This window comes from Macrotis lagotis, chromosome 1 (assembly GCF_037893015.1).
Source record: "Macrotis lagotis isolate mMagLag1 chromosome 1, bilby.v1.9.chrom.fasta, whole genome shotgun sequence".
NCBI lineage: Eukaryota > Metazoa > Chordata > Mammalia > Peramelemorphia > Peramelidae > Macrotis > Macrotis lagotis.
Genome location: NC_133658.1, coordinates 263,180,779 through 263,198,485, shown reverse-complemented (window position 1 = coordinate 263,198,485; position 17,707 = coordinate 263,180,779). Strand labels below are relative to the sequence as shown.

General features: G+C 33.7%; 1 protein-coding gene across 8 annotated transcripts in view; it reads left to right on the top strand.

Moving 5' to 3' along the window:
• The window catches only part of LOC141504933 (serine/threonine-protein phosphatase 4 regulatory subunit 1-like), a 59,146-nt gene extending 41,691 nt beyond the window's left edge, over nucleotides 1–17,455 (top strand). For 7 of the 8 annotated variants that reach the window (XM_074210339.1, XM_074210338.1, XM_074210337.1 and 4 more), the window contains 10 exons: nucleotides 245–699; nucleotides 2,435–2,631; nucleotides 5,241–5,336; nucleotides 6,359–6,544; nucleotides 6,781–6,942; nucleotides 7,813–7,913; nucleotides 10,691–10,811; nucleotides 11,425–11,559; nucleotides 12,855–12,996; nucleotides 16,232–17,455. In XM_074210339.1, coding sequence (XP_074066440.1) covers nucleotides 245–699; nucleotides 2,435–2,631; nucleotides 5,241–5,336; nucleotides 6,359–6,544; nucleotides 6,781–6,942; nucleotides 7,813–7,913; nucleotides 10,691–10,811; nucleotides 11,425–11,559; nucleotides 12,855–12,996; nucleotides 16,232–16,386 — 1,750 coding nt within the window. In that variant the 3' untranslated portion in view covers nucleotides 16,387–17,455. The remainder of the gene's footprint in view (nucleotides 1–244; nucleotides 700–2,434; nucleotides 2,632–5,240; nucleotides 5,337–6,358; nucleotides 6,545–6,780; nucleotides 6,943–7,812; nucleotides 7,914–10,690; nucleotides 10,812–11,424; nucleotides 11,560–12,854; nucleotides 12,997–16,231) is intronic. The other variant, XM_074210340.1, reaches the window with a different exon arrangement.
• The last annotated feature ends 252 nt before the right edge of the window (nucleotides 17,456–17,707 follow it).

Below are 17,707 nucleotides of genomic sequence, written 5' to 3'. Positions count from 1 at the left end.
ATTCTTCTCTGATCTCTTGTTCCAAGGGGCCTAACAGAATGATTGACTCTTTGAGTTTCAAATTTAATATATATTTTAAATACATTTAATATCTTCAAGAGGTGTGTGTGTGTGTGTGTTGTGTGTGTGTGTGTATCTGTGTGTCTGTGTGTGTGTGTGTGTGTGCTTCTTTAGAACCATATGCTTTGCAGGGTGTTAACATATTTATTTTTCCCCTTTCCTTCCCAACCCCCCATTTTCCTAGTTCAGGAAATCCTGAACACATAAAGCCAGATCCACTGCCTGAAGGAACATCATTTGAAACTAATAATTTCCTACATGTTGAAAGTTCGTGTGTAGGTGGAATGGAAAAGAGAATGGCCTGCCCTGCTGGTGCTAAAGAAGAATTGATTAAAAGTTGCCAGAAGGACAGTTTTTGTGCAATCAAAGATGCTAATGACAGTCAAGTAAACAGCTGTCAGGGACTGAAGAAAGCTTGTTCAGGAAATTCTGAGGACATATTCAATAATTTTCTTTATTGGCGCACACCTCTCCCCGATATCAGCCAGGATTTAGAACTGCTTCAAATCAAGACTGAACAGCAGGAAGAAGGATGCTATATACCTGACACTGTGTGTAAGAACTGTGTTGCCAGTGATGAAATTAAAAAAGTATTGGAAAGTTTACAGGAACATATGATGAATGATCCAGATGTCCAAGGTAAAGGCAGTAATTGTGATTTTTGTCTGTATAGAGTGTATGAGTACATCTTCCTTCTTCCTATGGGGGGAGAGTATGAGGTGAAATTTGCTCAAACTAATTACTACCTAGAAAGTGTGATCTGTGTATGTATAAGAATGTGAAGTCAGTTTTAAGTATTAAAGCATTTGTTTGACAGTAATACTATAGAATAGTAGTAATTTTAAAAATACATTGAGATCACTGATAAAGAGAAATTAGATAAGAAAGGTTTACATGATATAGTAATTTATGCCTTACAAAATACTTAGCTCTCCTGTAGTCCTGTGAACTAGATAGTGTCCACATTATTGTCCTCTTTACAGATGAACCAAACCAAGACTCAGAGACATTAGTCAACAGCTAGTAAATGTCACAACTCGAAAATGAACTTCGGATTTCTCTCTGTAAGCTTCTTTTTTCAACTATAGTATGCTGACTCTAGTGTCCCCCTTTTGAATGATGCTTCTAAATTGTCAGAATTAGCCAATAAATATCGCAGTCTATATGTTTGTTATTGCTGTCTCAATTTAATATTTTTATTCTTGCTTGGACTGGAAAGATCCATGTAGAAAGAAGAGGGCTGTTTTTTATGGGTTTTGGTTTGGTGTTTTTTTTTTTGGTCTGCTTTTAGGGGAATATTATAAGGATCTTTGTGTGTGTGTGTGTGTGTGTGTGTGTGTACTCACATAAAGATATATCTTCCATTCCCTCAAATTTATAAAGGAAATAGACTAAACATAGTATATCATCTTTAATTAAAGAAATGCCATTGAAAAATATATTTCTCTTTTGTAAATTTTGGAATCTGTTAATTAAGTTAATAAGAAAACAGGTTCTTTTCATATAACTGTATTTTTTAGATAATGATTGTGGATAAAGTGCTAGCTTCAGAACTAGGATGACCTGAATTCAGGTCTTGCCTTTTGTACACCCAGGCTGCCTGATTTGGACAAGTCACTTAGCCTCTCACTATTCTAGGCAGCTCTTGAAGCCAAAGTTGCCAACCCATATGGTAGAAGACATTTCCTTCCTTTTCCAGTGAAATCAGTATCATTACTAATCCTTATCCTTATACATTTTGACCAAAAAAATGCATAAAATAAAAAATTTTAAAACACTTTTTAACTTATAAGAATTAACAAGCAATTTTATGTATGTATAAACATAAAAAGTTGTGTGAAACATTTGGATAAAATGTATGTGGGTAGATAGTCATTATTCTAATCTTACTTGCATTGACTTGGACAAGTCAAACTTTTTGAGCCTCAGATTCCTTATTTTTCAATTGGAAATAATACATAAACATAAGCTATTTTCAAAGGAATATTTTAGGAAAATTTTTCAGTGAGGTATGACATAAATATAGCTGTTATATTTTATGGAAAAAATAATGACATAACATATCTGATTTACCAGAAAGGAGAACTTCAGCAAAGAGAAAAAGTTTCAATTACCTGTCCAGATTGGGAGAGCCTCGCCTAGAAATCCGAAGTCTGTTTTTTAAATGGCAAACTCAGTGATAGCATAGAGCACCACCTGACACTCAAAAACAGGGAGAGTCTAAAGGGGAATTAAGAGTTTGTCCTTCATCCTTAAGGTCAAATATATGCATGCATACATTTCATACTTTTGGTTTTGAGGTAAGATAATTGTTTCTGAGATTCAGAGTCAATTAAAACAATTAACAGTTGCTTAAATCTTTACTGTATTACAGCTCAGGTTCAGGTGTTATCAGCGGCACTTAGAGCTGCCCAGCTTGATTCCATGAATGATTCCGAATCTAAAAATGCAGAAGAGTCCCATGAGGAAGTATCCAGTTTAGAGCCTAGCTCTACCACTGAAAACCAGAACACTATCTCTTCCATTTCCTCCCAAAATGAGCTTTTGGTGGCCAGGGTAATAGAAAGCACAGTGAGTATCTACAGTTTCTCTGAGTAATAAAGAGAAAACACTAATCTGCATTACATTAATAAATGTCATTTAGGAAAGTAGTATTTTGTTATTGAGGTCATTTTTAGAACTCTAATTAATCAATTATTAGATAACCATGGATGTGTTCCAGAACAGCAAGAGTTGGAAAGAATTCTCCTTCTCTCGAGTTGATTGAAAGCTCTTACTTTGTTTTAGTTTTGTTTTTGTTTTGTTTTTTGTCCTTTAATGGTGTTGGCCGCAAAAGTCAATATCTAACTACTTTAACAAACTTGGTGAAAACTTAAAGCAGCATAAATATTTTCCTTGGGGCGAGATTTTGGTGAAAAAACAATTATCATCCATTCCCTAGAATTTCATCTCCTGACCTGAACCTATGAACCCTTACCTAGTCGGTGCTTCTCCAGAAGTACCTTTTTAGAACTCTTCTGGTATAAAGAGATAGACTCTTGTTACTTCTCAGAACCCATTAGCTCCATTCAAACTAGTCCGATCCAGGATATTTATTGGATTAGCAGGGCAGAGTCAAAATCTAAAGTACAGTCAAGCAAAAAAAAATCAGTCCATTTCAACAAATGTTTATAAATATCTGGTATTGTACTTAAACCCTAAATTAGTTTTCACCATCTTGTTAGAATGTGATTATGTGGTTTCTATTAACTTACACCAAAAAAAGGCCTTTGTGTTCATTAAGTATATTTTTATGATAAACCACAGATTTATGGGTTCAGTATTCCAATTTTTACCATATTCATTCAGTTGGTTATTTTATGTTAATGATATATCACTGATCTATTTGTCTTGCTTGTATGCCAGCTACCTTAATTATGTTTTATAAAGAAAAAACATTCTGAAAATAATCATTTAAAAGCACATAAGTATTCTTTTAAAATAATTCTGGGGGGGCCAGCTAGGTGGTGCAGTGGATACAGTACCGGCCCTGGATTCAGGAGGACCTGAGTTCAAATCCAACCTCATACACTTAATAATTACTTAGCTGTGTGGCCTTTGGCAAGCCACTTAACCCCATTGCCTCACAAAAAATAAAATAGAAATAATCCTTGATTGGTATGCAACTATGATTTCTACTTTTTTACTTATGGTTGACATTTCAGAAAAATAGTTATGAAAGTCCATATTTTAGGTAATATTAGCTGTAATAACCAAAAAGTGGGTTTTTAAAATGTAGTATTGGGGGTGGCTAGGTGGGCCCTGGAGTCAGGAGTACCTGAGTTCAAATCCGGCCTCAGACACTTAATAATTACCTAGCTGTGTGGCCTTGGGCAAGCCACTTAACCCCATTTGCCTTGCAAAAATCTTAAATAAATAAATGAATGAATGAATGTATAAATAAGTAGTAGTATTTACTTTGGCATTTTCTAATTGGAAAATATATTTAGACTTCTTTCATCATATATAAAAATTAAAATGACTAGTTCCCCCTCCAAATTTAGCTGTTTGAGCTAATTATTTTTAAAAATTTAATAACTGAAATAAACTTGGTGTTAGGACATAAAATTGGTTCCTGAGTCGGTTTGTTAGAAAATTTAGACTCCCTAAACTGTTTTAAAAGATTCTTTAAGTTAGTGATAAATTTTTTTTCCCAAGGATGTCTAATTAAGTATTATAGAAATATAACTGCAAAATATTTTTGTGGGGAGAATTTTTGGAACATTTCTGCAGTGGCATGTATTTTTAATTTTTAATAGGTCACAAGAATGTATCTTATAAAAACTATTGCAAATATGAATTTTCATTCTAGACAGAACAGTTACTCTTGAATGTTAAATTTTATTATGTTGGACCTTATTTATTCTGGAGAAAACTAGAACTTAAGTGATCATTTCAAAATATTTCTTTTTTTAATAAACAATTAGAAAACATCTCAAGGAGACTTGGGTTGTTGCTTCACACTTTATATTTCAAAATGAGTGAAACAATTCAATTTGTTTACCATCCCCCAAACACTGTTAAGTTTCCAACAAAAAGAAAAATAATCAAGTCACTCTTCTGACATATATCTTATTCAGAGAAAGCAACATTATGAGTATATTATGAGTTTTCTTTTAGCATATATGAGCTACATTTTCAGAATCCATTATGCTATTAGAGTATAGCATTTCAAGATTAAATAAGACATTGCCATTACATTTGAGCTGGAAGGTCATCTAATTTAAACGTGGGGTTAGAGACCAATATCGCCACTCAAACTTTTCAAGTTTTGTTAACATAACAAAGATTTTATTTTCAAAGTATATATACTTGAGAGAAGAAAGAGTGTGTATGTATATGTGTCTGTGTGTGTGTGTGTATAACAAAATCAAGTGAACATACTTTTTATCAACTATGCCATGTTTACTGAATTTAAAATATACTATCTATTTTCATATAGACCTTTTCACCGTATTATTAATAGAACATAGTTCTGTAAATGTATATTTTTGAGAGGAACTATGGATTATTAAATGACATTCCAACAACATTCATTTTTTGGGTCCTATTTTATGTCATTATTAGAGCTCTTAATGGAAGAGCAATTTAAATTCCATTTTTAAGGACAAATGGGTAACATGCAAGTTCAACTTTTTTAGGATTCTGAAAAGCATCTTAATGGAACCAGTGAACATTTGCAGAAAGAACAAAGAACTGACCCAACCCCATTTGAAGATGATAAATCTAAGTTACAGGTTAGTAAAAAAAAAAAAAGCCTATGTGCTTTGAAAAGAAAATAATAGTCTAATTTTCTGGGAGTTTTGCTTAAGATGGTTATTCTTAAATTTAATATTATTATTCAGTTAACATTCATTACCTATCTTGGTTTTTAAACTCAGTTGTCAGTTTTCACTTTTTCTGTCTTTTAAAAAAAAGTGTTAATAAAGAAAATTATCTGCAGAATCCAACATGGTATTTTAGTAAGCAGAAAGCTTATTCCTGAGTAAAGACAATTTGATAACATTCTTAAATTTTTATACTTTCTATTCAGACCATTTAAAACAATATTGACTGACCTGTTGATAACTGACTATCCTACTGAATTGTAATTAGCTACTCTGTATTCTGAACTGACTTATTTAATGAATTTATTCTGTGATTTATTAGTTGTTGCCATTACTGTTCAGTAATTTTCAGTAGTGTCCAATTTTTTGTGACTCTATTTATAGTTTTTTCTTGGCAGAGTTATAGGAGTGATTTCCTTCTCCAGCTAATTTTTTAATTAGGATCATTCAGTTGTTTTGATGGTGGTAAAAATAAAAAGAAAGTTATAATAATTTGCTGTTTAGCAGTACTTACTGATCATTCTTTGTATAAAGAGCACTGTGTTAAAATCTACCATTTAAAAAGGAAATGTAAGACATGGTTTATATATAGTACGAGATAAATTGACCTGAATTAATGAGAATCAATTATTGTGGTATGCATGTGATTTTCAGATGTTCTACTCTTTTTAAATATGGAATAAAAATTAATGAACAGTACTTTGACCCTTTTGACCAAATTGGAATAAATTAAATATTTGGTAGGAACTGAATAAAATAGCCAGCATGGGACTTATTAGGTCATGGAAAAGTAAATGTCTTTTGTTCCCTTAGAATTTCCCCATGATTGGACATACTTTTATAGTATGAATTATTTGTGATGTTTAATAATTTATTTTAAAAATCAATTCTGGGATATTCTTTACAAGTTTTTTTCCTCTGTCATTTTCTAGGATATAATACCTCAGCCATTATTAGATCAGTACTTGTCAATGACTGATCCAGCAAGAGCTCAAACTGTTGACACTGATATAGCCAAACATTGTGCTTATAGTCTCCCTGGAGTGGCTTTAACTTTGGGGAGGCAGAACTGGCACTGCCTGAAAGATACATATGAAACATTGGCATCAGATGTACAGGTAAATGTAGAATTTTCAGAAGAACCTGTATATTTCAGTTTCAAAAACGTTGTATTTTTTCAGTAACTTTATGGTTAACATACATAAAAAGATAAAATTAATGTGAATGTATAGATTTTAACACACTATGCATTCAAATAAAAGCTGAGCATTTAATTTTGTCCCATCAAGGTAATTTGAGTTAGATTTAGTGTATATTTGATATTAATTTTATTGCTTTTGTTCCTTATGAATAGTGGAAGGTACGTCGAACACTGGCTTTTTCTATTCATGAGCTAGCTGTAATTCTTGGAGATCAGTTAACAGCAGCTGATTTGGTGCCAATATTTAATGGATTCTTAAAGGACTTAGATGAAGTACGCATTGGAGTTCTTAAACATCTCTATGATTTTCTAAAGGTAGGAAGAAATGTATAATTTATTTCTTCTTATAACTATTTTCCCCCAGAAAATTTCAGTGCTAGAAAAACCTTAATGTTCATTTATGTAGATAAGGAAGCTGAGATATAGCGGGATTAATAATTTAACTATGGTAACTATGTCCAGTGGTATAGCCTGATTTAAAATATATATCTCTGGTTCATATATATTTTCCAGTTCTTTTTACTGTTTTTCCTTTTTATTATTTTGAAAATGTACTCTGTAAAAACATGCCTCTGAATCCAAATTATTTTGGGGGGTTTGGGTTTTTTTTTTTTGCAAAGAAATGGGGTTAAGTGACTTGCCCAAGGTCACACAGCTAGGTTAATTATTATTAAGTGTCTGAGGTTGGGTTTGAACTCAGTTATTCCAGAATCCAGGGCCAGTGCTCTATTCACTGCACCACCTAGCTGCCTTTGAATCCAGATTATTAAATAGTCCTTGATGTGAACTTTATTATTCCATACAAGTTAAGAAGAATTTAGATGTTTTCCATCACCTACACAAAAATCAATGTGACACAATTAAAAGAGTTCATTAAATTTAGGATCAATGCACCAGAGAGTTCAAATTCTGATCTTGCTAGTAATAATAATTCAGCCTTGAGTAAGTCACATTATTTTTCTTGACTTTTTTTAAATTGGTAAAAGGTTTGGATTAGGATTATCTGAATACCATGCCTGGAAAAAATAGAAAGTATGCATAAGTAGAGTAGTAGTGAGTTAATATTTATTCACTATTGCTGTAATACATGTTACAATGGAAATAGAAAATTTTTGTTCTTGAGAAATTTAGTGATTTATGTATAAGCATGTATTGATGTTATTGGAAATATTGTCCTTTCTTTAGTTGCTTCATGCAGACAAGAGGAGAGAGTATCTTTACCAACTTCAGGAGTTTGTAGTAACTGACAATAGTAGAAATTGGAGATTTCGATATGAATTAGCAGAGTAAGTAAAAATTGCTGATTATATGAAAAGTAAATTCAGTTTGAATAATGCAAGAATCTCTTCTTCAGCCATTCCTAACCAATGATCTACCTTTGCTTAAAGATCCCATTGAAAGTAGAACTCATTATCTTTCAGGACAGCCCATTGTATTTTAGGATCATTCTTATCATTAGGAAATTTCTCCTTAAATCAAATCTAAATCTGCTCCTCTGCAACTTTCAGCCTGTCTCCAGTTTTGTTGTTTCAGGTCATCAGATTGAGTTCATTCCCTTTTTTACATGCTTGCTATTTGAATACTTGAATATACTTACACTGTCCCCTTCCAAATCTTTTCTCCAAGCAAAATCTACTCATAACCAGTTCTCATATAACTGCATTTTCCAAAACTTTTTCCATTCTAGTTGATTCCTTCTAGGTATGTTTCAACTTTTCTATGTCTTTCCTAAAATGCTGTGCCCATAACTGAATCCTCCAGCTGTGACTCAAGAAAGGCTGAGAAGAGTAGAACTGTTCATTCCTTCACTCTTAAATGTATCTCAGATTGGAATAAACTTTTTTGGCTATGGTGTCACACTCTTGACTCTTTGAACTTAGAGGCCACTAAAACCTCTAGATCTTTTTTTAATATAACTTTTGTCTAGTGACCCTTTTGAATTGTTTTATATTGCTCAAGTGATTTAGATTAATTTTGCAACTTACATTTTCTAAGCAAAGTTGTCTTTTTAGTAAAGTTACACTTTTTTTTTTTGAGTGGATTTAAACAATGAACTAAGCAAATTTTTTGATGTCCCTCATCCTCAAGACAAGAGTTCTTTTTACACTGCATAAAAAAACAAAGAAGTAAGCAATAAGATAAATTCATATTGCCAGAGATACTTGATAGATATTTGGATCCTGGAAATGAGTCCCAAGTTAATTTACTTCATAAGCTACTAGAACTTTTCATTACAAAGCAGACTTTTTAAACTAAACAAGTTATATATGTTATAATATTTTCTTAATAATGGGAAGGGATTCATTCCTTTATAATTGAAGAATGAGTTGTTGTCATTTGGCATTCACAAAGTGTTTGACCCTAGTACTTATTCAATTGTGTTAGTAAGTTAACCAAAAAAAAAGGATGATATAGTATGACAGAAAGATATGGCATAATATAAACATATATAAAAATATTTCTCACAGTGCTTATTTCTATTACCCCTTAGCAGAATTAATGAAGATGCTATCTTGAGTAATTTTTGTTGTAGTCTATTTTTAGTCATGTCCAACTTTTTTGTGATCCTCCCCACCGCCATTTGGAGTTTTCTTGGCAAAGATACCAGACTGACTTGCCATTTTCTTCTCCAGTTCATTTTACAGATGAGTAAACTGAGGCAAAACAGGGTAAAGTGACTTGCACCAGGGTCACACAGCTAGTGAATGTTTGGATTTGAATTCAGAGCTCCATAACATGAAGCCTGGCCTTCGTATCTACTAGATGTACTACTAGCTGCCCCTATTTTGAGTGATATTATAACATAAAAATGACTTTTGAAAAACCTCCTCTGGTTTTATTGATATGGGATATTAAAGAATTTTCTTTGTTTTGGGTACTTTACAAAGGTTTAGTTTAGTTTTTAATGTTTAGCTTCTAGACTTAAAACCAAAAAATAAAAATCTCAAATAGGTAGCTACAAATATTATGAAAATTCCATGACCTCTAGTGGTGATATTTTATAATTTCAGTGTAGTTTTTCTTGAGTAGCACTCATTAATGTTTACTTCTCTTTGTGGTTATTGATTTGCCTCCTATAATTCTGAGTCTCGATGTTTAAAAGTAGCTTTTCATCTCATATAATTTCTGACCACAATATACTTTGTGATTTTTAAAGAAATAAAATGTAATTTTTGATTCATATCTGATATTTAAGACCATTGGACAGAAATTCTTCCTTTTGATAATCATTGGTTAAGTATCTATCATATACAAGGTATTCTTCATCTTCTAACAGACACAGGGATTTATGAGTTTCCATTTCTCCCCCCCAACCCAGTTGCTTCTTATTTTTCCTTCTGTTAGCTACTTGGAAGATTGACATTTCTTTTCATGCTTCTTCCTCACTCTTGAAAATATTGAAAGATTTGGGACCAAATTTTCTCTACTTTTTTTTAAAAAATTAATTAAATTTTATATTTTCAAATTCACATTTTCAGTCTTCCTCCACCAATGTGGGTATGTTTGTCTGTATGTGTATCTGTCTGTCAACCCAGTTATGTCAGTCAGAATTTTAAATCTGTCACCTCTCTGGAAGGAAATGGCTAGCATTTTTCATCTTGTGTCCTCTAAATTTATAAATGATCATTGTGTTAATCAGAGTTCCTAAGTCTTTCAAAGTTGTCTCTTTACAATTTTGAATTGTTTTTACAATATATGAAAATATATGAATTGTTCCCCCACTTGTGAAACAGATTTGTTCTGAAGCATAGTGGCAAATGTTTCTATTTTTCTTAACTTAATCTTACCAAATTTAAAACTTTTATGTACTTTGCCATACATGAGAAAACATAAGGGTAGGGTTATATTTTGCATTAAACACATATGAAATTTTAGCATTTTGATTCTGCCTTTAAATAATATATATTTCTCTTGGGCATGGAAGATTTTTAGGCCCTGCTGTCCAACTTTTCAATGATATTCAACTATTTCAACTCCTTTCCCTCATGGCTTGTCTGGAGGAAAAGTAAGAGAAATGACTATTCTATTTCTCACAGATATAATCAGTTTTTCTCTGTTTCAGACAACTGATCCTTATATTGGAACTCTACAATCCCAGTGATGTTTATGACTACTTAATGCACATTGCACTAAAACTTTGTGCAGATAAAGTTTCTGAAGTACGATGGATCTCCTTTAAACTAGTACGGGAGTATATAGAAATTTTGTTTTTTTGGGTTTTTTTTTGTTTTTCTTTTATGCTTCTAAAACTATAAATACTTAAGCATTTTCTATTTAACTGCCATGTTGTACACTCCATTTACAATGTCATTTTGCAAAATAGCCTTTTATAAAGATATATTTTGCAGTGAGGGGAAATATGGAGAACTCATTTGATATGTTTTTATCAATTACCTACTGTTCTTTTAAAATTAAATTGACTTTACAGTACAAAATAGTTGTGAATAAAAATAGCTGAGAGGGACTCATGTAGAAACAACTATGTTGTTTTCTATGAACCTATATCAATCAAACTTTAATGGAAAATGATATTTGAAGGTAGTAATTTACTAACGTTTTAACAGAAAAGCACCTGTATCAATTATTCAAGTAAAAATGTTTATAAACTTGAAAAAATAAGAATGTATAAAATACATATATATATCATCTTATTGATATTTCTTTTTTGAATGAACTTAAAATGATTAATTGATTGACAGGAAAGGGTACATAAAAAGTTTTAAGGTACAGCAATATTGTTGAAACAAATAAATGACATTCAGTTCTTTTTAATCTATCCTTTTAATCTTTTCTCAGGTTGTTGCAATTTTGCAGAAGTTCTATTCAAACAATGCAAGTGCATTGGGGTTAAATTTTATCAATGAACTCATAATAAGATTTCGACATTGTCCCAAGTGGGTTGGAAGACAAGCATTTGCTTTCATTTGTCAGGTTAGCATATGTTTTTTTGATCCAGAATGTATAAATATTAAATATTGATCATTTTTTCCTAAGAGAAAATCAGTTATAAATTATTACAGCCTTAAAGTACACTTTAGTGTTAATGTAGTCTAGCATACTATCATCCCATATTCTTTTATTATAATCTGAGCAATACTAAATTGAGCTAGGAGATAATCTAATTATAGGAAATTTGTGACTAATGCTTGTCTAATGCATTTCTCTGTTACATTTGATTGTACATTTTTATTTGGTTTGATTTAAAATCCTCATCTTTTCAATTATACTTCTCCCAATTAACCATTTGAGGAAACTAGTAATTAAGTTTGTTAGGAAGTTTTTGAGGATTGATATTTAGATATAACAGCTTTATCCAATTTCACAAAAACTTCTGTTGCTCAAGGATTATATATGCTTGCTATGTAAGTGTGGGGTGTCAATTTACAAAACTTTTAACATTTTTTTGTGGTTCAAAGTTCATTTGAGGGGGGAAAGAGGAAAATAACTTAAATTAACAGTTTGCCTTTTAGCTTTTTTTTGAATCAGGGTTTGAAAGATTAAAAAAATGCAACTAGGCACTTTCTATGGTACTAGATCAATTTTATTTATGCTGGCACTGTGGATGGAACAAATATTCAACCCTGGAGTCAGGAGAGCCTGAGTTCAAATCCAGTCTCAGGCACTTGACATTTAGCTGTGTGATCTTGGGCAAGTCACTTAACCCTGATTGCCTCACATCCAGGGTCATCTCCAGTCAATTTAATTCTTCACATCTGGCCCCTGGACCTAGATGACTCTGGAGGAGAAAGTGAGATTGGTAGCTTAGCACAGCTTTCCTCTAATCCAATTCACTTGCTTGTCATGGCCTTTTGAAAATGAAGGATAAACTAAGTAAGAAAAGCAGCCTAGAAAAATCCTGTCTTAGATCACAAAATACAGTTCTATAGCTTATTAATATTTAACTTTGGTCAAGTCACAGTTACTTCTCTTAGCTTTCATTTCCTCATCTGTAAAATATATATTTATCCTGATGTCTCAAAAGGAATATTTTGAGGATTGTATGTGAAAATGTAAGGTATTCTTGCTATTATATTAAATATTCAGGCTACTATTTATTATGGTGTAATATATATTATTATGTATAATATATAATATATATTGAGCCATACTCAAGAAAAGTCCTGATTTACAAAAGAACTTTTCATTGAAAAAATGCGAGTTGCAAACATGAGTTTGCAACCCTGTTAAGGGTATGGCTTACTTGTCTTTATAATTTCTTTTCATAGGCAGTAGTAAGAGAAGAGTGTATACCTGTAGACCAGTTTGTGGAGCACCTGCTTCCCAGTCTTTTAAGTCTTGCTTCTGATCCTGTGCCAAATGTAAGGGTTTTGTTAGCCAAAGCTCTAAGACAAACACTACTGGAAAAAGGTACGTTAAAATGTGAAGAAAAAACAAATTTTTTTTTTAGTGACGTAATATATAAAGAAACAATTTGGCATAAGAGAGAGTGTAGGATGGAAATATAACTGTGAACAAGGGAAAAGCATTTATCTTTCTGAGCTTTAGTTTCCAATTTGCACTGTCTCATCGATTTTTGTGAATTTTAAATGAAATAACAGAAGTGACCATAAAGCATCATATCAGGCTGGCACTATTGCATTAGTAGTCTGTATATTCATTGTTTTATTTTGTTGCCTTTCAGGCATATAATTTTGTTGTATAATCTCTTTGAAATGAAAGAATATTTCATTTCTCTAATAAATCAAATTGTCTATTAACAAAAATAACAAATATTCAATCTTCTGACTGAGGAATCATTCCCACCAATTTTTAAATTTTATTTATTTTTTTTGCTTTCACTTTTTTATTTTTTAATTCTCATTTTGTACAAATTTTTTTACATTAATAAAATATTCTTGTTTTAAGAGTAAATGAAATATCCCCTCCCCCCATGAATATAGACTTGCTTGAGTGATAAAGTAAAGGGGAGAGAAAAAAAATTAAAATTTAAAAAAAAATAGTAATAATTGTAGGTGTGGCCAGGTGGTGCAATGAACGAAGCACCAGCCCTGGAGCCACGAGCACCATAGCCCATATCCAGTCCCATAGACCCAACAATCACCCAGCCGTGTGACATGCAAGCCACCTGATCCCCCACTGCCCTGCAAAAACCAAAAAGAAGGGGGGGAAAAGACCCAAAATAAAATAAAATAGTAATAATAGTAGGGGTGGCTGGGTGGCAGACAGCATTGGCCGTCGAGCCAGGAGCACCTGGGTCCAAATCCGGCCTCGGACACCCAAAGATCACCCTGCTATGTGGCCCTAGGCAGGACACCCAGCCCCATTTGCCCTGCACCCTCCCCCAAATAATAATAAAAAATGTGCTTCAGTCTTTGTTCCAACACCAACAACTCTGTCATGGGTGGATCACATTCTTTATGGTAAGTTCATCGCAAAAGTTACTTCCATATTTTTCCAACATTGCCATTGCTGATCGCAGCTCCCTTCTTTCGTATTTCTCCACTACCATGTACTATATTTTCTCTCTCCTTTCACTCTGACTCTGCTGTAGGGTCGCTGAGTGGCACAGCAGACAAATCCCTGGCCCTGGAGCCAAGAGGTCCTGAGCCCCCATACCACCCCTTAGGGCCCAGAATCCACCTGGCCCCATGGTCCTGGACAGGCCTTCCAATCCCAGCCCCTTGCAAGAAGTAAAAAAGAAAATGTGTTATAATCTAACCACTCTCCTCCCATGGTCCATCCTTTCCTCCTTTATTCACATCCCCACCCCTTCCCCCTGCTCTCCTCTCCTTCTTACTCCAGATGTCTATACCCCATTGAGTATATATGCTGTTTCCTCTCCTAGACACCTCTGATGAGAGAATGTGTTTAGAGCCCCAGAGTCCTGTTCCAGAGGCAGAGGACAGAGCTCTGCAGTCTCTCTCTCTCTTCACTCTCCTCCCTCAGTTCAATGAGCTCATGCCCTGGGGGCTCCTGCTTACCGGCTCCACCTACTCTGCTTGCTGTGTGGCCTGAGGGCTGGGCTCCACGTGATCGCTCTGGCAGAGGTCTCCTGCTGTTCCCCCCCACTTTGTGCCCGGTGCTCCTCGGGGTGTAGTTCAGGAGACTACCCCGCTGCTGTGAGCCGTGGCTCCCAACGCCCTGGGGCTGCCTCCAGGAGGCTGAAGTTCTTTCACTCTGGTGGGCCACCCCTCTGACCCCGGGGAGCAGAGCCTTTCTGCTCTTTGCCAGGTTACCTTGAATAGGAGAACTGCCTCTCTGGGTCCCTTTGTGGGTTCTGTCTCTCGAAAGTTTAGTGTTAAGAGTCCTTAGTTTAGAGGTTTTATCGGAGAGCGCCTAAGACTTTCTTGTTGCCATCTTGGCTCCACCACCCCCCAATTTTTAAATTTTAAATCTAAAATGAACAATAGGAAAGCTGTCTTGAACTCATATCCACCATCCACATAGGACTTAGTATGTATGTATGATTTTTTTTTTTTTACTAGATCTTCCTTCCTCTTGGTCCTGGCCAGAAGTTCAGGTTCCTTTTTGGTCTAATTCCACTGATTGGCATAGGAGTTTTGACCTGCTCTATGTGTGGTTTTGGCTAGTTTACTCCTTCCTTAGGTAGCCTGGGGATGGCCCCTTTGCATACAGGGAATCACCACACTGGTCTTGCCTTCATGAATACTTCAGCTCAGAACTCTGAAACTCAGTAATTTCATCAGCCCCTCCCCCTTACAGGGATTATGGGGTGTGAACCACTTTGCCAGAAATGCCTTTAAAATGTGATCCTTGGGCGGCTAGAATTAACTATCGGGGTGGCTAGGTGGCATAGTGGATAAAGCACTGGTCCTGGGGTCAAGAGTACCTGGGTTCAAATCTGGTCTCAGACACTTAATAATTACCTAACTGCGTGGCCTTGGGCAAGCCACTTAACCCCATAGCCTTGCAAAACAAACAAAGAAACAAAAAAATCTCAGGCAAGTCATGTCCACTCAGGTATTTCAGCTCCTAACCTGAAGAGTGAAGGAGAGGACTAGTTAAGCTTTAAGGATCCTTCCAGATTTGGCATTCCTAAACTTAATGGTAGAGACCATCCATCATTTTTCACCTTTGCACAGTAGCACTTGGCTCCATATATTTAAAACTGGAAGTTATCTTGAATCTCATCTAATCCAACCCTCTCATTTTAAAGATAAGGACCATAGAGGTTGAATGACTTGGTCAAGGTCATAAAGATAATAAAAGTAGAGTCAAGATTTGAATTCATGGCCTTACCAAAAAAAAAAACCCTAAAAAAAAGTGATTTATTAGTCTTTGCAGAGACTTAGACAGGATGGGACTGGGAGGTGGCAAACAAAGACTGATGAAAGAGGATTAAGAAAGTGTAAGAATGGCGTATTTCTTGTTTTCTTGGTGTTAGATTGAATCTTCTTTAAGAAAGTTCTGACTTAAAAGTCCAGTTCAAAATCTGAGAAAAGTTACTGAATTGAAAGAATTCATGAAATTAGTGAACCTCTAAAATATGTGATTTAATTTTTCCAAAAAAGGGGGGTTTCTTTTGTCCTGAGTTGTGATTTCAAAGAATAAATCCTATCTATATCAAATACAGTACATGTCAAACTTAATAAAAACTATCACTTTTCTACTTTTGTTCTAGCTTATTTTAGAAATGCTGGTAACCCTCATCTTGAAGTTGTTGAAGAGACTGTCTTAGCTTTGCAATCAGACAGAGACCAAGATGTTTCCTTTTTTGCCACCCTGGAACCAAAACGAAATATTATGGACACAACTGCTTTAGAAAAACAGAATTAATTTGCTTGAAATCTGAATTGTGATTTTAAAATGGTAACAATGAGGGGAACTGTTTTGTATCTTCCTGAAGAGAAAAGATTTCTTCTATTCATAATATTCACTAAATGAAAACTGTCATCTACAGCAACATATATTTCATATTGGATGGCTACTTATTTCGGTTCTGCTATCTATGCCTGCTATGCTTTTGCTTTCCCCTTAAAAGCTTGATTTTTGTTGAACTTTCTATGAAAATGAGCCAATTCTGTATAGATCCTTATAGGTTGGTGCATAACCAGAATCTTCATACCATCAGATTGCCTGATAGTAATTTTATATCATATTATTTAAAATTATTTTTCATAATAAAGTAGTTTACTACCAGCTTTAAAGTCTGAAGTTTAGTAAACTTGTATTCTTTGATGCACTGATACTCCTTTTTAATACAGTTTATGGTGTTGTATTTCATTCTACCTGAAACATTGTATATATGTGAATAATTCTTGTCTAAAAGAAAATATATTAACCCATTGTCAACCTCATATCACTAAAACCTTATAAATACATCATTTTCATTTATACTCTTGTTGCAAATTAGGTCATTTTTTGTTTGCTTTTGAATATACATAATATTTTCTTAAATGTACTAAAGAAAATATATGACAATTTTTATATTATAGTTTTTATTCTTATAAACTGTTATTGAACTTTCTTAAGCACTTAATTTTATTTCTCACTCTTGCTGCTAGAACTATATTATATTCATAAGTGTACATGTTGGCCATTACCAGAGGTATAAAACTATATAAAATTAACAATTCATTGGTTCTGTTAGCACATTTGTGAATGTGAAAACAAAATTTCTGATTGAAATGTACAGGGTAGCAACTGACCACAGTTCTTGAAACTTAACAGAAATAGGAAAATATGTTAGATAACTAAAACATCAATATACATATTATATGTATAATGATTGTTGCAGGGAAAGGTGGAGGGAGTGGGGAGGGGGAGAGACAATATTAAGTAATCTTTACCGAAAGACCAGACACACACACACACACACACACACACACACACACACACAAACACAGTTTAAACTAAGGGAAAAACTTATGTATTAGGACCAATTTCCATTAGAGATGATTATTCTCTTTTTTATTATGGTCTATTTACTACAAAAGTCCAAATCTAAATACGTGTCTTCCCATGTAAATTTTTATTTCCTTTTCTATTTGAAAAATGATGTATACCCTAAAGGTAAGCACTCCAATTTGTGTTTATAAAGAGTAACCTGCAGAGGGAGTGTAAGTTAATGCTATACTTCCCTCATAAATTTGAATAA